Source organism: Dromaius novaehollandiae, chromosome 2 (genome assembly GCF_036370855.1).
Source record: "Dromaius novaehollandiae isolate bDroNov1 chromosome 2, bDroNov1.hap1, whole genome shotgun sequence".
NCBI classification, from domain to species: domain Eukaryota; kingdom Metazoa; phylum Chordata; class Aves; order Casuariiformes; family Dromaiidae; genus Dromaius; species Dromaius novaehollandiae.
In genome coordinates, this window is record NC_088099.1 from 169,191,645 (window position 1) to 169,206,890 (window position 15,246).

Here is a 15,246-nt window from a genome sequence, read left to right on the forward strand (position 1 = left end):
AAGCCTTCGCTGTGACTTGCAGACTACCTAACATGTAAAGAAGCCATGGATTTTGCAGGTCCACCATAAACAGATCCAAATTTAAAATCAGGCCAGCCTACAAGCTCTCAAAGAAACCTAAATTTTATGGCTGTCCAACACATGAATAAAACAGAGAAGTACCAGGGTCTAAAAAAATTAAGATTTCAAAATCTAACATGATCTCAAATTTTATGAAAAAGCACTGTGGCAAGCTGCTATGCCTGGAAGAAACTTTAAGCAGAAGGGAAATTCAACTTAAAAGAGGAAACTTTGTGACAATCTGAATCAACTGCAAAGAAGCCCAGCTTCAAGTCTGCACTGGAATAAACAGTAGCCAAGAAACCCAGCTTCCTCAAATTAAACATGCAGAAAGAAGGTGTGCACCAGTGAGCAGCCACTTGCACAGAGAGAGGCGAGACAGGGCCCAGCAGTGCGTACTAGAGAGTCTCGGTGCAGGAAAGAAGAAAATACCATGTGTTTTGGCTATATAAGCTGCTGGAAGCAGGGAGATGATATATCAACTAAGGTATTATTCTATACATTCCATATTTTAAAAAAAAATGTTTTTTTTCCTTAGCATTATCTATGCTCACTCTCAGAGACAAGAACACAGGTTCGTATGACAGTATGTTTGATATTGGGGCCCAGAGTACCACTCCACTTGGCACGTTTAGCCCTGGTGGGCTCTCTTGCACATCTCCCACTGCTTCTAGCTCACTGTCCTTCCACCCCAGGGAAGAGAGGCTTTAAATGCAGTACCTGAACGGAAGCGACATGAATAAGTGGCAAAGTCCCAATACGGACAACACTGCACTTTCCCACGAAGTCTGGAGGTTCCCTGCCCTCCTGCAGCTCTTTCTCAGGGGAAGCAGATCTGGAACAGGCACCTATTTGACTAGGGTTGGGAAGCACGTAATCCACGAAGGAGAGTTTACAAATCTGGTGAACTTTGGCACAGATGCTTACTAAATCTGAACAAAATATTAAAGGAAGAAGAATTACTGCTCTGCTTAGCAGCCTTAAATGATTCAGGACTGCTACAGGAACACCTGCAGGAGAAACCTACAGCAAGGATTTCATATATCTAGTATTGATTTGTTTTTCTTCAAGCAAGAACTTGGTAGCAATTGTAGAAGAGATCCCAATAAGCCATGTAAGCACTTTAGCAGGAGAACAGGCAAATAACTTAGTTGAAATACTTTCCAATGGACAGGCTGCATTTCTCAGCAGTTTATATGGCACAGCTAATGCTATTAGCAACCTATTTCCAGGACAGAATTGGTGTTTGCCAACTCTACCGCTGTAATAGTTTCAGTGATCCTCAGCTTTCTTCAAATTGTAATGCTTTTATGAAACAAAACCAAAACAGGCCTCTCCCTCATAAGAGAAAAGAAAAAAAAAAGTTCCTAACCCCAAAATCTCATCACAGTGTCTGGGCTGAGAACTCATCTGCAGCAGCAGTTTAGACCTTCCCCGGTTACACCAGAGGAGAAGGCTGTTCTCAGCTGCCATGCTGTGCACCAGGGCTTTGCTTCCAGGTGGCCGATACTCCAGGCTTTCACTCACAACTAGCAGCTGTGTGTCACCGCTCAGCATCCACCCAGCCGTGCCTCTTCCCAGAGGCACACTCGGATCTGAATGTTCCGATTCATTTCCAGCTGTCTTTTATCTCTTAATTGAGCTGAATATGCTGATAAACAAACAATGACATCATTAATGTGCTCTCTATCCATTTTAAAAGGCCGTTCATCCCTACTAGATCTGCACAAGTAAGATAACTTTGCCTGATCACAACTAATATTATTTATTTTATATGGGTCTTTCAAATTAACCTGCAAAGATGAGAATCTGTTTTTCCTTTGCCTTCAATGACTTGCTAGACCACTGTGCGTCTGGAGGATGAATTCTTTAAGCAGGGATTGTCTTTTTGCTGGGAGTCTGTGTAATAACCAGGACAACTGAGTCCTGATCATTTCAGTGCATACACAACATGTAAATACTGCTTTTTCCTGACATTTGCAATTAAACATCCTCATTTCTTTCAACAAGTTGCTGATGCAGAGAGAGAAGCATTTCCTCCTCCAGCCAGCTCAAGCTAGAGGACTATGCTTTACTTCTGGGCTTCTAAGAGCATCTTTGGTTTTCTTCTTTCAAAACATGGAAACCTCTGTGTGGTTAAGAGGTCATTCTCACACCTTTCAATACAACACACTAAAGCACAAGGCTCTGCCTGATGGTAGAGCATGCAGATGCAGGCAGACCAGGTCTAACAGAGAGGAAACAATTCACATAGCCACACTAGGCAATGCAGAGCGCAGCCTGGCTCTTACCTTTTTGCATGTGAGCCTTACACCTAAGTAACTCTTCACAGCTTTGGAAAGGAATACAATTTCCAGCAGCAAGCTTTGGCCTACCTCCAAAACGCACAAACTGCATTCATCAGAGATGGCAGCTGCACCTCTGCGTTGCACCTTTGGGTCTATAAACAGCTCCCAGCTGTTCCCCAAAAACATGCTGACTTCTGAGATGCTGCATATTTAATTTTAGCCTATCACTAAGCATTTCTGCGGGGACTAGAGAAAGAAGTGTAAACATGGATCTCTCTACCTGGAACGATGCTGTCATTTTTCTGGACAGTCTTCAGTATTGGCTCAAATTGCCTAGTCAGAGATTTATTCAGGTTCTGCACCAACCACTCAAAACTGGCACAGATGTATTGCTGAAAAAAAGTGACAAGTCATTAGGGTTTCATGTTATACAGTACTTTCTTAAAAAGAGATACCAAGTTTCTCTTAGTAGCAGAACTCCTGCCCAGCCCTCTTCATCTCCCAGATTGCACTGATCAGGATAAATGTTCTGCTCTTCCTCCCCAATTACATTTGCACCTGGATCTCTGTTATCTGCCACACATGAGCAGCCGGAGGAAGGATGAACAGCAGAATGTGCAGAAGCCTGCTGACAGCAGATGCCTATTTCAGGAGCTTGTTATTAGATGTGCAAGCAAACAACTAGTGAGACTCCTGCTAGACCCATTTCAGAAATACCAGGATCAAAATACACACTTGCTTATCGACTGGTACTGAACTGTTCTGAGCTGAATCACTGCAGCATTATTCTACAATCTTAAGTGAAGAGGTCTGCCCTTCGGAGCTACAGAAACATGCGACTAATTTATAAGCTGTCAGCACAGGAGATCTGCCATCCTCCTCAATGGTTCCCCTTTTCCAGTCTCACGTGAAGATACATTAACTGCTTAACTTATGAGTTCAACAATACCTAAAAATATATTGGGATACATATTGTACACAAGACACAAAATCTGCATCTATGGAAGCTCAGTTACACTTAACTCACCTGCAAATCCTTTTAGCATCTTAATCATGATTTAAACACAGCAGGATTCAAGTGTTCAGAGAAATGGAAGACTGTAGTCACAGCATAATCCCCAGCAGCATGTGCCTATCTAAACTTGCTTTAGAGATACAGCCAATGATATAAAAAACTTCATCACCAGATGCTTTATTAAATAACACTTTTTTTTTTGTGAAGCTGTTTCTTCTCTTCCATAACAAGATGGCCAGTAAAAGAATCAAAATTGACAACCCCATAAGAAAACTGAGTCGGTCTAAAAGGAGCAGTGCTGGCTGTCCTTTCAAGCTGCTTTTGCTGCTATCCAATCATGAAGGGACAGAGATGCTTTCTCCAAGACCCACTAGCTGCACAGTGCTGCAAGCTAACTGCAGCAACTACAGCACAAGGCCAACTACTTTTAAGGAATACCTTAATTCTGCTGCTTCTCACCTGCAGCAACTCAAGCTGTTGCTGTAATTTGTATGTGGCTGTGCTGAACATGCTCTGCTTGTGCTCATGGATGTAATCCTGCATGAGGTCTTTCATTCTCTGGAAAGAACCTGGACCATTCACTTGGTTACAAACTGTAAAAGAGAGACATTATTTAAATACCAGCACAATCTTACAAGTCCTAATGCACATTCTACTCCTTCAGAAAATGCCTCCCAACACATGCAGTAATTAGCAAACGGATACACCCGAAAAGAGGTACAGTCTGCAGAGACCACTGATCAGAACTTGTCACGCTGCATCTTGTGAGAAGGGGCCACACTACGCGATATGGGAATAGCAGTAGCCAGAGAGCCAAAGCTGACCTTGTGATTTTAGGCCCAAATAGCCAAGCGGAAAATCAGGAAAGGATTTCCTCTTCTAGGGACAAGGGTCACAGAATTTGTAAGGGACACGGACAGAAGAACAGCTGTGAAAGGCTTCAACACACAACACAGTGCTACATATCCACCCTGCTGCCTCCGAGGTCACACAACCAACCTCCAGCCTGAGGCCATCTCTGAGGCATCTCTAGCAAACCCCAGTCCTTGCTGTGGGTCAGCTTTAGAGTCTCCCACCACTACTGCAGAACTGCAGCAGCAGTAAGGAACGGGGAAAGCGCAAACTCTGCTGCCTGTCTCTAGAGGGAGTTCTAAGCACACGCATGCAAAATGCACTGCACGCAATCCCTGCAGCTTAGCGTAAGCATACGCATGAAAAGCACGCTGAATACAATCCCTACTGCTTTCTCCAGCAAGCAACACTCAACACCTATCAGTCTGTCAACAACTTTACTTTAGCTGGTAGGCCATATCCTGACCCTCTTCAGAAGATACTGAGGCACCTCCCCAGATCTCTGCTGCTGCTAAAACTTGCCCTAAAATGTTCCACTTCTCTCATTATTAGGCCTTTCCAGTTCCAGTTATTCCTGACCTATGCAATCAGAAACCAACCAGCAAGGTCCTACAAGGTGCAGAAAGGCTGCAAAACAGAAGCAGCTCCCTGTTTGTCCATTAACACTTTTTGCCACGACAGGCACGGCAATTCACTCAGAACTGACGCTACATTTCTATGACAGAACTTGCCCTGGTACTGTGCAACTCAACAGCACTTGCAGCATAATTCTTGGTTTTCTTCTCTGGAAGCTACTTGGCTTAGTGGATATTCAGTAATGAAAATGTAAAGGGATGTAAGTCATGACTCTGAAATCGAAGCAATGGAAGAGAGGTGAGAGAATACATCTCTGGTTGAGAGAAGTGCCTGCCAGGTCTCAAGGGCTACCTCACCACCCAGGCCCTTGGGTGCTGTCTAACCTCCCCTGCGCAGCCTCATAGAGGCAGGGCAACGACAGGAGCACAGCGCTCTGTCCAGGTTAACTCACCCTCAGCCAGCGCTCAGCAGTCTCAATCAGTTCAAATAAAGCATCATGCCAATGCAACCAAACTGCTTCTACCTCCCAGCTAAGTCTGTGTTTGTCTATTTATGTGGACTGTACCATGCAGGGTATCTGTGAACCCTAACTAGCAGAGCTTAGGAACAGAGAGACAAAAAAAGTGCAGAGGGTCAAATTTAACCCAGCTGTAGTGTTTCTTACCTGTGTATACCGGTTTCATGCTAGCCTGTATTTCTGGTGTCAGGACACGAGATATACCACGCTGCCTTTTATTGATGTAATCTATCTGATCAAGAATGAAGTTACATAACTGAGAGGAGAAAATAGGAGGGAAAAAAAAAATCAGGATGGATAGCTACTCAATAGTTCCAGCATTTCAGTTAAAGCATCCACTCTCCAAGAACTTTCAAACTGAAGGGTCTTGAAATTAAGTAATTCAGCAAAATTTCTAACTACAGGGAAAACTTTTCTCAGCACAGGACAGACAAGTTTTGAAAGGCACCCACTCCCCAGGCCCTCTTGCTTACCAAAGCCTGAGCAGCTTCCATTTGCTGCCTCTGTATGTGATTTACTGAATATGTGTTTCCACCTTTCTCATAGAGTTTGTTCTTGAGATCTTTGAAGAACTGTTTCAGTTTATCCAGAACAGCTTTGCTAAACTGTCTCACAGACTCACTGAGTTTAGAGCTGGAAGAAGAGAAAGAAATACAAGCTAAAATCTTTCATTGCCAAAGCAGCCAACCCCTGATCAGATTCTGCGGGGCTCTGCTTTCCCAGTCTTTACATCACTTGAGTTATGTGGAAATGGTTCACATTATGAGACTGTAAACAGATGTACTTCAGGGTACTAAAAGTCTGGAAGATAACCTAAGCTCTTCCCAAATGATACTCATAAATGAATACCCTTTCACATCCTGTTAAATTTTGCACTTCAGTTGTTCTGTTCTGACAGTTTAAAGTCTCTCTTTCGCCCTGCTAGCGATGACTGGAGGAAGTAGCTCCCATTCCACAATCACACCAGAATCAGTTGAGATCAGCACACAGACAGGAAGCAAAGCAATGAGCTGACCTGGTTCTGCCACTGAGGAGAGATTACCTAGCATGTCCTCCTGAGCACTCATACCTGTTATGCTCAGAAGAAATTGGCTCTGGAGAGGCTGGAGAACCTCCATTTTGTACCTGCTTCCTTAATAGTCACTGGCACAGAATGTAGTCAGTAAGAAACATTTGTTTTAATACTACTGGTTTCAGAAATCTCTCAGGTCAATGGAAATTCTGTGGCAAACAGTCAAAGGGAGGTACCTGAAAACCTCATTCCAGGTCATGGAAATGGTGCTGTATATAGGCTCCGTGAGCTGCTCATTGAAGTCGATGAACCCACACGCCACAGAGCTGTACACGCCTTGACGGGCACACACAGCTCGATACGTAGCGTACGGATAGCCACAGTGCTGTGAAAAGAGGGAGGTTCTATCACAGTATTTCAACACACATTAGGAAGGCTACAACAATTCTTAAACCTTGGGCTGGGTAATATAGCTGTGTCTGAGCAGCGCAGGACTTTGGAGTGCTACATGGCAAAAAGAAAGTAAAATTAATTAACAAGAGCTGCTCACAGGTAGTCAGCTTATTTTGTTGATAATTACTTGGCCACTCCTGTAGTGGCCAAACGCTGCACTACAGTGGTACAGACAGATGATTCAGAACATGACTGATGGATTTCATAATGGCCATTACGCTCAACCTGTCACATGGAAGCCCGCTAACCAAGACAAATAAATCCGTGGTTGCATGCACTGTTTCCGTGCAAATAAAATAAAAAGCAAAAAAACCCATGCGGCACTACTTAAATGGGAAAGGCAGAGAACACGACAGTAGCAAACAAAGCCTGTCTTCATGTACTGAGCAGCCAGTAACTAACATGCAGTAGTACACCCGCCTGTATAAAAAGAACGAAATACCCTGATCTTTACTATCCAAAACACCCCATCCTAGTTGTACTGCATTTCTACAACTCTGAATGCTGCACAAGACACAAGACAGTCTTCACTGTGTTCCCAAAGACAATTTAGGATAAGCTAGATTTTCTCTTTTTCTTAATTCCACACTCAGCAAGGGACAGGCTACAGAGAGCAAATAACAAAGTGCAAGTGGAAAGGAGCAGTAACAGTGCTGTCAGTCACAGACAGTTGCAGAGGGGCCAGTGCATAAAGCCTAATTTGTATCTTACAGGTAGCCCCCAGCTTCTGACTTTCTCCTCGCACACGTCCTCTGCCTTTCTGGCTCCCCTCTTCAGGTGGGACAGCAGCAGGACAGAGAAGCAGTACTGGATTTCATGGACGCTGTCATCCACGGCCTCCTGGAGAAGCTCAGGCACTTGCAAGAGGCATGTCTGTATGATCTCTTGAGCTTGGGCCCGCTGAGAGTGGTCCTAGAGGACAAGCAGAAAGGATCTCAACAGGAGCACACAACAAACATCATTTAACAAGAGGGCAAGTGTCCCCACATGGTGACGTCCAGGCTACATCAGCCCTCACCACCTGATCTATGGCTGCACAGAAAACAACCCTGCAAACACAGCGCCTGGCACGGTCAGGGGGTGCCCTCTAAACCAACAGATCCCGTGTACCCAGCAAGCCCAGAGGCTCAGCACTCTGCCAGACGTACCCAGACACGCTGCCCTGGGACAATCTGTGGCGATCAGATCCTGCCCATGCTGCTCCCAAAACCACTACCTCAAAGCAGTGCAGACATGGCTCTGGAGACTTCTGCTCTGCACTGATCTCGTGGTATTGCTGCAGTCTCTGGGCACTAGCAACGAAGGAACTGAAGGACCGGCTGAAGAAGAATCTGGTTCAGAGTCCACACCCAGCAGCTTTGTACCAATTACTTTCCACATGCCCTAGCAAAAGCTCCAGCCGCTTTTCCACCTGAACCACCAGTCACCTCCTGACAACGCACCATGCCAAACAGCCAGACCAGAGGCCAAGGCCTGTAACTAATGCACATATTTTCAAACCAACTGCAGCTGCCCACCTCTTTAACCTGGAGCTGCAACTAGCAGAACAAGTAACACTCAGTTTGCAAAGACACCTCTCAAATAAAGCAGTTGGCCCACACTCCATGCTGAGACCAAGAGAGCCCTTCAGCCAGAAATCCACATTAAAAGACATTAAAGCAGCCAGATGCTGCCTGCAGTGTGCCATAGCTCATTAATATCCTGTATTAATGACCGGTTAAACATTGGTCCTCCTCACTGTATCAAAGCGAGCCCACAGGACAAGCCGGCTTTGCACATCGTAGCTGGGCAGAGAACAACTGAATCACTTCAGTTTCTTCTCAGAGGCAACATCCGTCTTTCCTTCAAAGTTACTGAGTCTCACTATCCCTCATCTTTACTGTCAGCAAAGAGCTTGCTTTAGGCTGCCAGGTAAACTGGTCAATTTAAAATATCTGAAAACAACATTGACCTACTGTACCTTCAGAGAGAAGCTGCAGGTTTGAGTTCTAAACAAAATAAGAGGAGGAAGAATAAGTAAATAGCTGCTTAATGTGCCTGTTTGTATAAGGGAGGCCTTCTAGCAGGCCATAATCCCAACTTTGCTGACTTCCATCCCAGTGCTGACTCCCCACCTGGAGAGCAAAGCCTAAGGTGGCTGTCATCCCATGCTCCGATGTGTCTGACTCTACTGACCATGCTTGCCATCACAAGCAACTCTTCCACATGGTCCTTTGCACTCTGGAAAAAGCAGCTTGCCTTTAGTTGCTTTATACCAAAAGGTAAAGTCTGAGGTGCAAGTCCATGCTTACCTCTGCTCTCTGGTTGGTCAGATAATTGACAACTTGACTTATGATACGAGTCATGTCTCTTATCAGCTTCTCCGTTTCCACCATGCCATGCTGCAGGGCAGCGTGAACTGCAAACTTCTTCAGAGCTGGGATTTCTGAACAAACAGCCAGAAGGGAACATCACCACAAACTCTGCTTAAAGATCTTTCTTGAAGTGAAAAGAGTTCAACCAGAACCTACAAAATATCTAGCAAATGAAGAGCCCAAAACCCTGGATTTACAGGACGATAGAGGATTCAAGAGACAATTCAATGAAAACTGGAAATAAAGAGAACAAGAAAGAGATAAGATGGAAATGGTATTTCAAAGAAACAGTGAAAGAAGTAAAGTCTTTTTAAAAACGAATACATCTGGGACACATGCCCAGAACCACTACATTGTGTCCTGCCACGTTAAGTGGGCAGACCACTGCATTAGTGACAGGAGAGAGAGCAGACCGCTGCTCTAGCAACGTGACACGAGCTGAGGTGCAGCTGCGAGTACCTGTATCCTCATCGTTGTGAAAGACCTGGGGCTGTCCTTCTCGGAGCAGCTTCCCATGCAGCTTCAAGTACTCTGTGGAACTGACTGTGAAAACCTGAAGTTTATTATGCTGGAATCCTGCTTCGCCCAGATCACTTGCGTACAGAGTATTTAGTTCCTCATCCTCCATTTCCTCTTCATACTCATCTTCCTCACATTCAGCTAGTGCTGCTTTCCTCTTCATTTCCTGTAACACAAGCCACCATTTCATCTCTCCTCAAAGAGCACCAGGCAACTAATTGTAAAGGCTGCCACTTAAAGCCGTGCTAAGCGCTGGCATAGAGCCTGCCCAGCCCTCTGGTCCTTCCTCGGGATATATTCCACTACTGGGGCCCACACGCTGTTTTGCCAAGTATCGCCACCAGCACAGGCACACAGGAGGTTGTTGCAGCTGGCTGTTATGGCTCTGGACTGTGTACTACACTACACAAAGCAAGCAGTACAGGGTCCTCATGTTGCAAACCCTGCTCCAAACCACAGGGTTTCTGGCTTGCCAACGGCCAATTCTTTCACTGTGCAGAAAATCAGACCAACTCATCGACTTAGTGCTTCCTTCTGGCCTACAGCTATGAATGAGAGTATGAGTCATCTCCAGGAACAAGTAAAAAGGAATTCATCAGTTCTAAAAGGTTCCTCTCCTGTCATTAGAAAGATGTCAGTTAAGAGTGGCAGCACCACAACAGGATGGGCTGCCTGTCTATTTTTGCACATGCTGCTCTTCCAGAATTCCGATATGGTCATTCAATGGTTAGTAAAGCAACAAAATACCTATAACAGCTTCAGAGCATCTCCTTTTCTCTTGCAGAAACAACAATGGTACATCTTGGAGTTCATACCTGAAGGCCATTGATGAAATCCAGCCAAATTCGTTCTTTGGAGTACTTGTTTCGGGACTGAACACAGATCAGACTAATGGCGCGAAGTTTTGCTTCTTTCTCTCTCAGTAAGGCATTGATCTTAACAAAGAGGAAGGTTATGAAGGTATCATCCCCAGAAATGGCACCATCCACAGAAAACAGAGAATGACAATAAAAAAGGGTAAAGGTATAACTTAGAAAAAAAGGAGTTGGAGGTCTACTGCATAAAGTGACTGTCCAAGAAGAGTAACACTTGAAAGAGGGCAAGAGTAGTAGCTTAACAGAAACTTATTCTCAATCAGACCAGACAGCTGCTCAGCTCAAAGCTCCAAAAATACTCACTTTGAATTCCTTCTCCAAGATCATCTTCCTCAGCTCATTTTCCTTCTGAAATGAGGCTGAATTTCCTGCATGAGGTCCCTGCCCTGGCTGCTACAAAAGAACAGAAGATTGGAACAAACTTTCAAAGTCTAGAATTCAACTACACAGTGCCCCAGAGGTCAAGCTACACAAAATACACACAATCTGGACATCAACCAAGTTTTCAAACTTTCATTCTGGTTGTGATGGTGCTTTCTAAGGTTGTAGCACTTCGTGGTGGTGGTGGTGGTGGGTGTTTTGTTTTGTTTTGTTATTATCAGGAAAAAAAAGCACCCATGTACTTGTTTGTGTCCTGTGCAAATGCTTTTCCTCCTCAGGGCACAAGCCCCATGCTGTTAGACAGTCACTGGTGATACTCGGAAGAGAATGCTCTGAGACCCCTAAATACCATCACAACATTAATTGTGCTCCCTAGTCTAACACTTACAAGATTAACCTAAACTTGAAAAATGCAACCTCAATGTTACCCTGTCAAAGCTTCTTTCCTGGCATTGCCTGGGGACCTGATTAGGGCGGGGAGAGGAAGAGAGACACACACACACAACCATCATCAAGGACGTTGACAAAACACCAAATACTGTAACTGTGCTGGCGCTTAGGCAGATCATGATCCAATTTATGCAGAGAGAACTTCCAATTCAGGGAGACCCTGGGGCATGAGCTGGCCATCATAATCCCCCCACCTTACACACCAAGGGGCAAAAACATTTCTTTGTTCCCTTTCCACAAAGATAAAAAGCAAATTAGAGCTTTAATAAAAATAAAACCAAACTGTTTACTGCAAGAATTTCTTCTCCAAAGGAGAAAACAAGCTATGCTGTCATTGCTTAATGCATGACTGTGATGTGTTCCAACACTGTGTGAAATGCATACCATATGCAGTCTATAAAAAGAATTAGCTACATGCTGTATCAGGTCTGGGCTGGAAATTCGGAAGGTAAAAGTAATTTATTCTCTATGTAAAACACTCAGTTTTGTTCATTTGTAACTCAGTATGGGTCACTTGCTACCCCTTTTGCAAAGGTTTGAACTTCTAAAACTGACAAAGAGAGGGAAAGAGACACAGCCTGTCTGCTAAGTCAGTCATCTATATCATTAGTGTCACATATGATTTCTACAGAAAACTGTCAAAGCAATGCTGCAGAACCACCAAACGTTGATATAATGCTGTTATAACATTAACAAACACAGGAAGGTCCGTCTGAACATACAGGAAAACTTTCCTGTGAGGGTTACAGAGCACTGGAACAGGTTGCCCAGAGAGGCTGTGCAGTCTCCATCCTTGGAGAAGTTCAGAAGCCATCTGGACATGATCCTGGGCAACGTGCTCTAGGTGACCCTGCTTGAGCAGGGGGCTTGGACTAGGTGATCTCCAGAGGTCACTTCCAACCTCAATCATGTTTTGATTCTGTGAAGTTACAAAGAAGTCTGAAGCCATGAGAAAGGTTCATACTGCAAGTCATGCTGTCTGGGAAAAGGGAAGTCATGGATGTAATAAACAATTAATTTGCAGATAAGGTCAGGTTTAGCATGAGAAATCACATCACCAAAATTGGGTGGAGCTTTGCACTCCCAAACCTTCAAGTATTGTTTCATTTATATCTGTATAAACAGCTACTGCTGACAAGAACTCCAGTTAAGTTCCAAAAAGCTATTGAATAAAAGAGAAGTTGGGGAGCTTTGTCGCTGCTTTAGAGATCAGCTTGCACTCCCCAACATCTGGCAACACTCTGTGATCGTTAAGAATGCTGGAAGACCCAGAACTGGCCTTCCTGGGGTCTTCCGAACTGTTCGGTTTAGTCTGGAGAAAACTGTAAACGATAGCTCATTTACTCTGACATGCTGAAAATGGTTTCCTTGAAGGCAGCAAGACCACAAAATCAACTGCAGAAAGGCCTGTGAAAGACCAACCTGAAAGAAACCTGTGGACCTCAGGGACTGGGGTACTCCCTGCTAACCCCCAGAGTCAGTCTGAGAGTAGCGCAGGGCTACGGAGGGTTACTGCTAGATGGAGTGAGGAGTCTCTGCTGGCAGGTGTCACCGAGCACTCAGCCAGGGCCACGTCAGCGTGAGGGTAATTATGGTGTCGAAATAGGCCCTATTTCATTGTGACCAATTATGAAATAAGTATTCATAAACTTCTTAAATAGTCCCCCAAATCATGGGTCTTTTGGGACAGACTAAATCAGAGGTCAAAACCACTGCTGGCCCAAAAGCAAAAATCCTGGATAAACGATAGGCTGCAGTAATACACACACACACACACACACACACACCCCCCACCATCACCACCATTTGTCAGTCTTGCTGGAAGGTCTCATAAGCAACGAGTTACCCAGTGACCCACCAGCTAGGAACAGCAGACAGAGCCAGGGCTGCTTTCTCTCTACATTAACAGCTCGTGGTGAGGCAGTGACTGACCTCCTGTTGAAGTTCAGCATAGAGACTTTCCTTTTCTAATTCCATTTGCACTCGTTGATTCTCCAGGTCTTCCAACTCCCTTTCAATTGGCTCAATCTCATCTTTTAAATCCAGATCACTACAAGATCCAAGTCAAACAACAGATAACAGAGGCAGAAAGTAAAGGGCTGAAAAAGAACACTGCAATGGGACTTGTCACAACTCAGTACTTTTATAGCAAGTGCATTACAGACATCTTCTGCATCAACTACACTTAATAGCAGCAACTAACTAAACACTCACCTGACTTAACACTGCATCATACTCGGTCCATAGTCTTTCTGGAGGACTGGTGTATCATGCAGCTTGGGATTTTTATACTTTAGGATCTGATCCAAAGCCCAGAGCTATGCTGTGCAAACATACCAGCCTATCCCGTGACAGCTAATACTAGCACAAGCTAATGCAGAGACCCAAAGCAGTGTAACCATGCCACAGCTGCACTGCAGTCAAGGTAATTATCCTGTCATCATGGCAGTGCAGTCACTAGATTACAACCCATCTCTCTACAAGGCAATGCAGTTTTCTTGGCTTCTACACCAACTCATTCACAGCTTATATCCACAAAAACACTTCTTCAGCATGTAATTGTAATCCCTCCTATTTTAGAAAATTAAGCACAGTTCTTAGGCTCCCAGCAAGTTTCTAAAGCCATTAACAATTTCACAGAACCCTGGCAATTTCCATTACTTTGTGCAAGATGTGAATTTGCAAAGGACTGGAAGTTACCTGATTATTTCTGAAATGTTGAAGGCATCAGTCTTGGTGCAGACGAAAGCTAAGCGCCCGTATTGGCCATCCATGAGCAGCTGCCTCCGCAGGTTGATGTTCAGCATCTCTTTGGCTGTCTTGTCATCCACAGCTCTATTGATGTTGGCCACCACCCACACGGCATCGCAGTTTTTTAGATACTGGAGAACACAAACGCAAGCAAGTTTCAAGGAAAGCTACGGTGACTCATTCCAAAACAGAAATATTTCAGACAGCTCCTACTACATGATGACTTTAACAGGAACTGTCAGAAATTGATGTATTTAAGAAACACTTTTTCCGGTGTCCTGAAAACTGAACAGAGTTAAACAAGAGTCACTTGAGTAATTGCTATTGAAAGTTCCAGCTGGATAGCATACACAAAGAGAATTCCCAATCCACTTATACAAGAACTACAAAAGCCTCTTATGTACCTATATTGCAAGCTACAGGTGCTTTGCAGGTATTAGCTCACCCAAATTCACAATAACCACCAAATAATATTTGTTCTGTTTCCTACAGAGGCAGTGGAGGATGGATGTCTTTAATGAACATGCTGACATAAACAAGAAATGACAGATGCAGATATCCAAAAACTGGCTGTGCTGGCAGGTGAGGTTAATACAGGCATCAGATACCTATTAGTCAAGAGTTGTCAGTGTTTCCCATGACTGTTGCATGGAAAGGGAATACGGGTAGCGCAATCGGCCCATAAGGGTCACCACGATCACTGCGGATCAGTGATCCAGCTAATGCTCTAGCTAGCTGGATCTGAAGATAATCGGTGTTACTTCCTCACGCGTGAGGGAGGACCACCCAGAGAACAGCCGGAGGCACGCTAGGGTGGTACACGCTAAAGGGTACAAAAGCCAGAGGCCAGCTCTCAAAGGATTTCAATCCCTGACACGGCTGTACCTCCTTGGCTGCATTGTCCCGGGCAGCATTGGAATCCCGTATTCCAGGCAAGTCCACCAGCACTGCTCCTGTCTTCAGGACATCAGCCTTGGGAACACGAATCTTGACACATTTAACGATTGGCCAGAATTCTCCACCTTTCATGTCCCGCAAGTTATCAGTTCGGGAGTCAATAAATTTCTCTATTTTTGTGCGAAAATCTGTGGCCTAGTAAGAGAGAGAGAGACCATAAGAGAAGGGTACTCACCACCAACGCAG

At 44.6% G+C, this 15,246-nt stretch overlaps 1 protein-coding gene across 7 annotated transcripts in view; it reads right to left on the reverse strand.

The window, feature by feature from the left end:
- LOC112991949 (uncharacterized) overlaps positions 1-15,246 on the reverse strand; it is a 51,457-nt gene that overhangs the window by 10,327 nt on the left and 25,884 nt on the right. For 4 of the 7 annotated variants that reach the window (XM_064507980.1, XM_064507982.1, XM_064507983.1 and 1 more), the window contains 14 exons: positions 14,989-15,195; positions 14,053-14,234; positions 13,285-13,402; positions 10,825-10,914; positions 10,462-10,581; positions 9,587-9,812; positions 9,065-9,198; positions 7,485-7,685; positions 6,557-6,705; positions 5,782-5,941; positions 5,456-5,564; positions 3,823-3,956; positions 2,629-2,740; positions 781-992 (listed from right to left, as the gene is read on the reverse strand). In XM_064507980.1, coding sequence (XP_064364050.1) covers positions 781-992; positions 2,629-2,740; positions 3,823-3,956; positions 5,456-5,564; positions 5,782-5,941; positions 6,557-6,705; positions 7,485-7,685; positions 9,065-9,198; positions 9,587-9,812; positions 10,462-10,581; positions 10,825-10,914; positions 13,285-13,402; positions 14,053-14,234; positions 14,989-15,195 — 2,154 coding nt within the window. The other 3 variants (XM_064507984.1, XM_064507985.1, XR_010388074.1) reach the window with 3 other exon arrangements.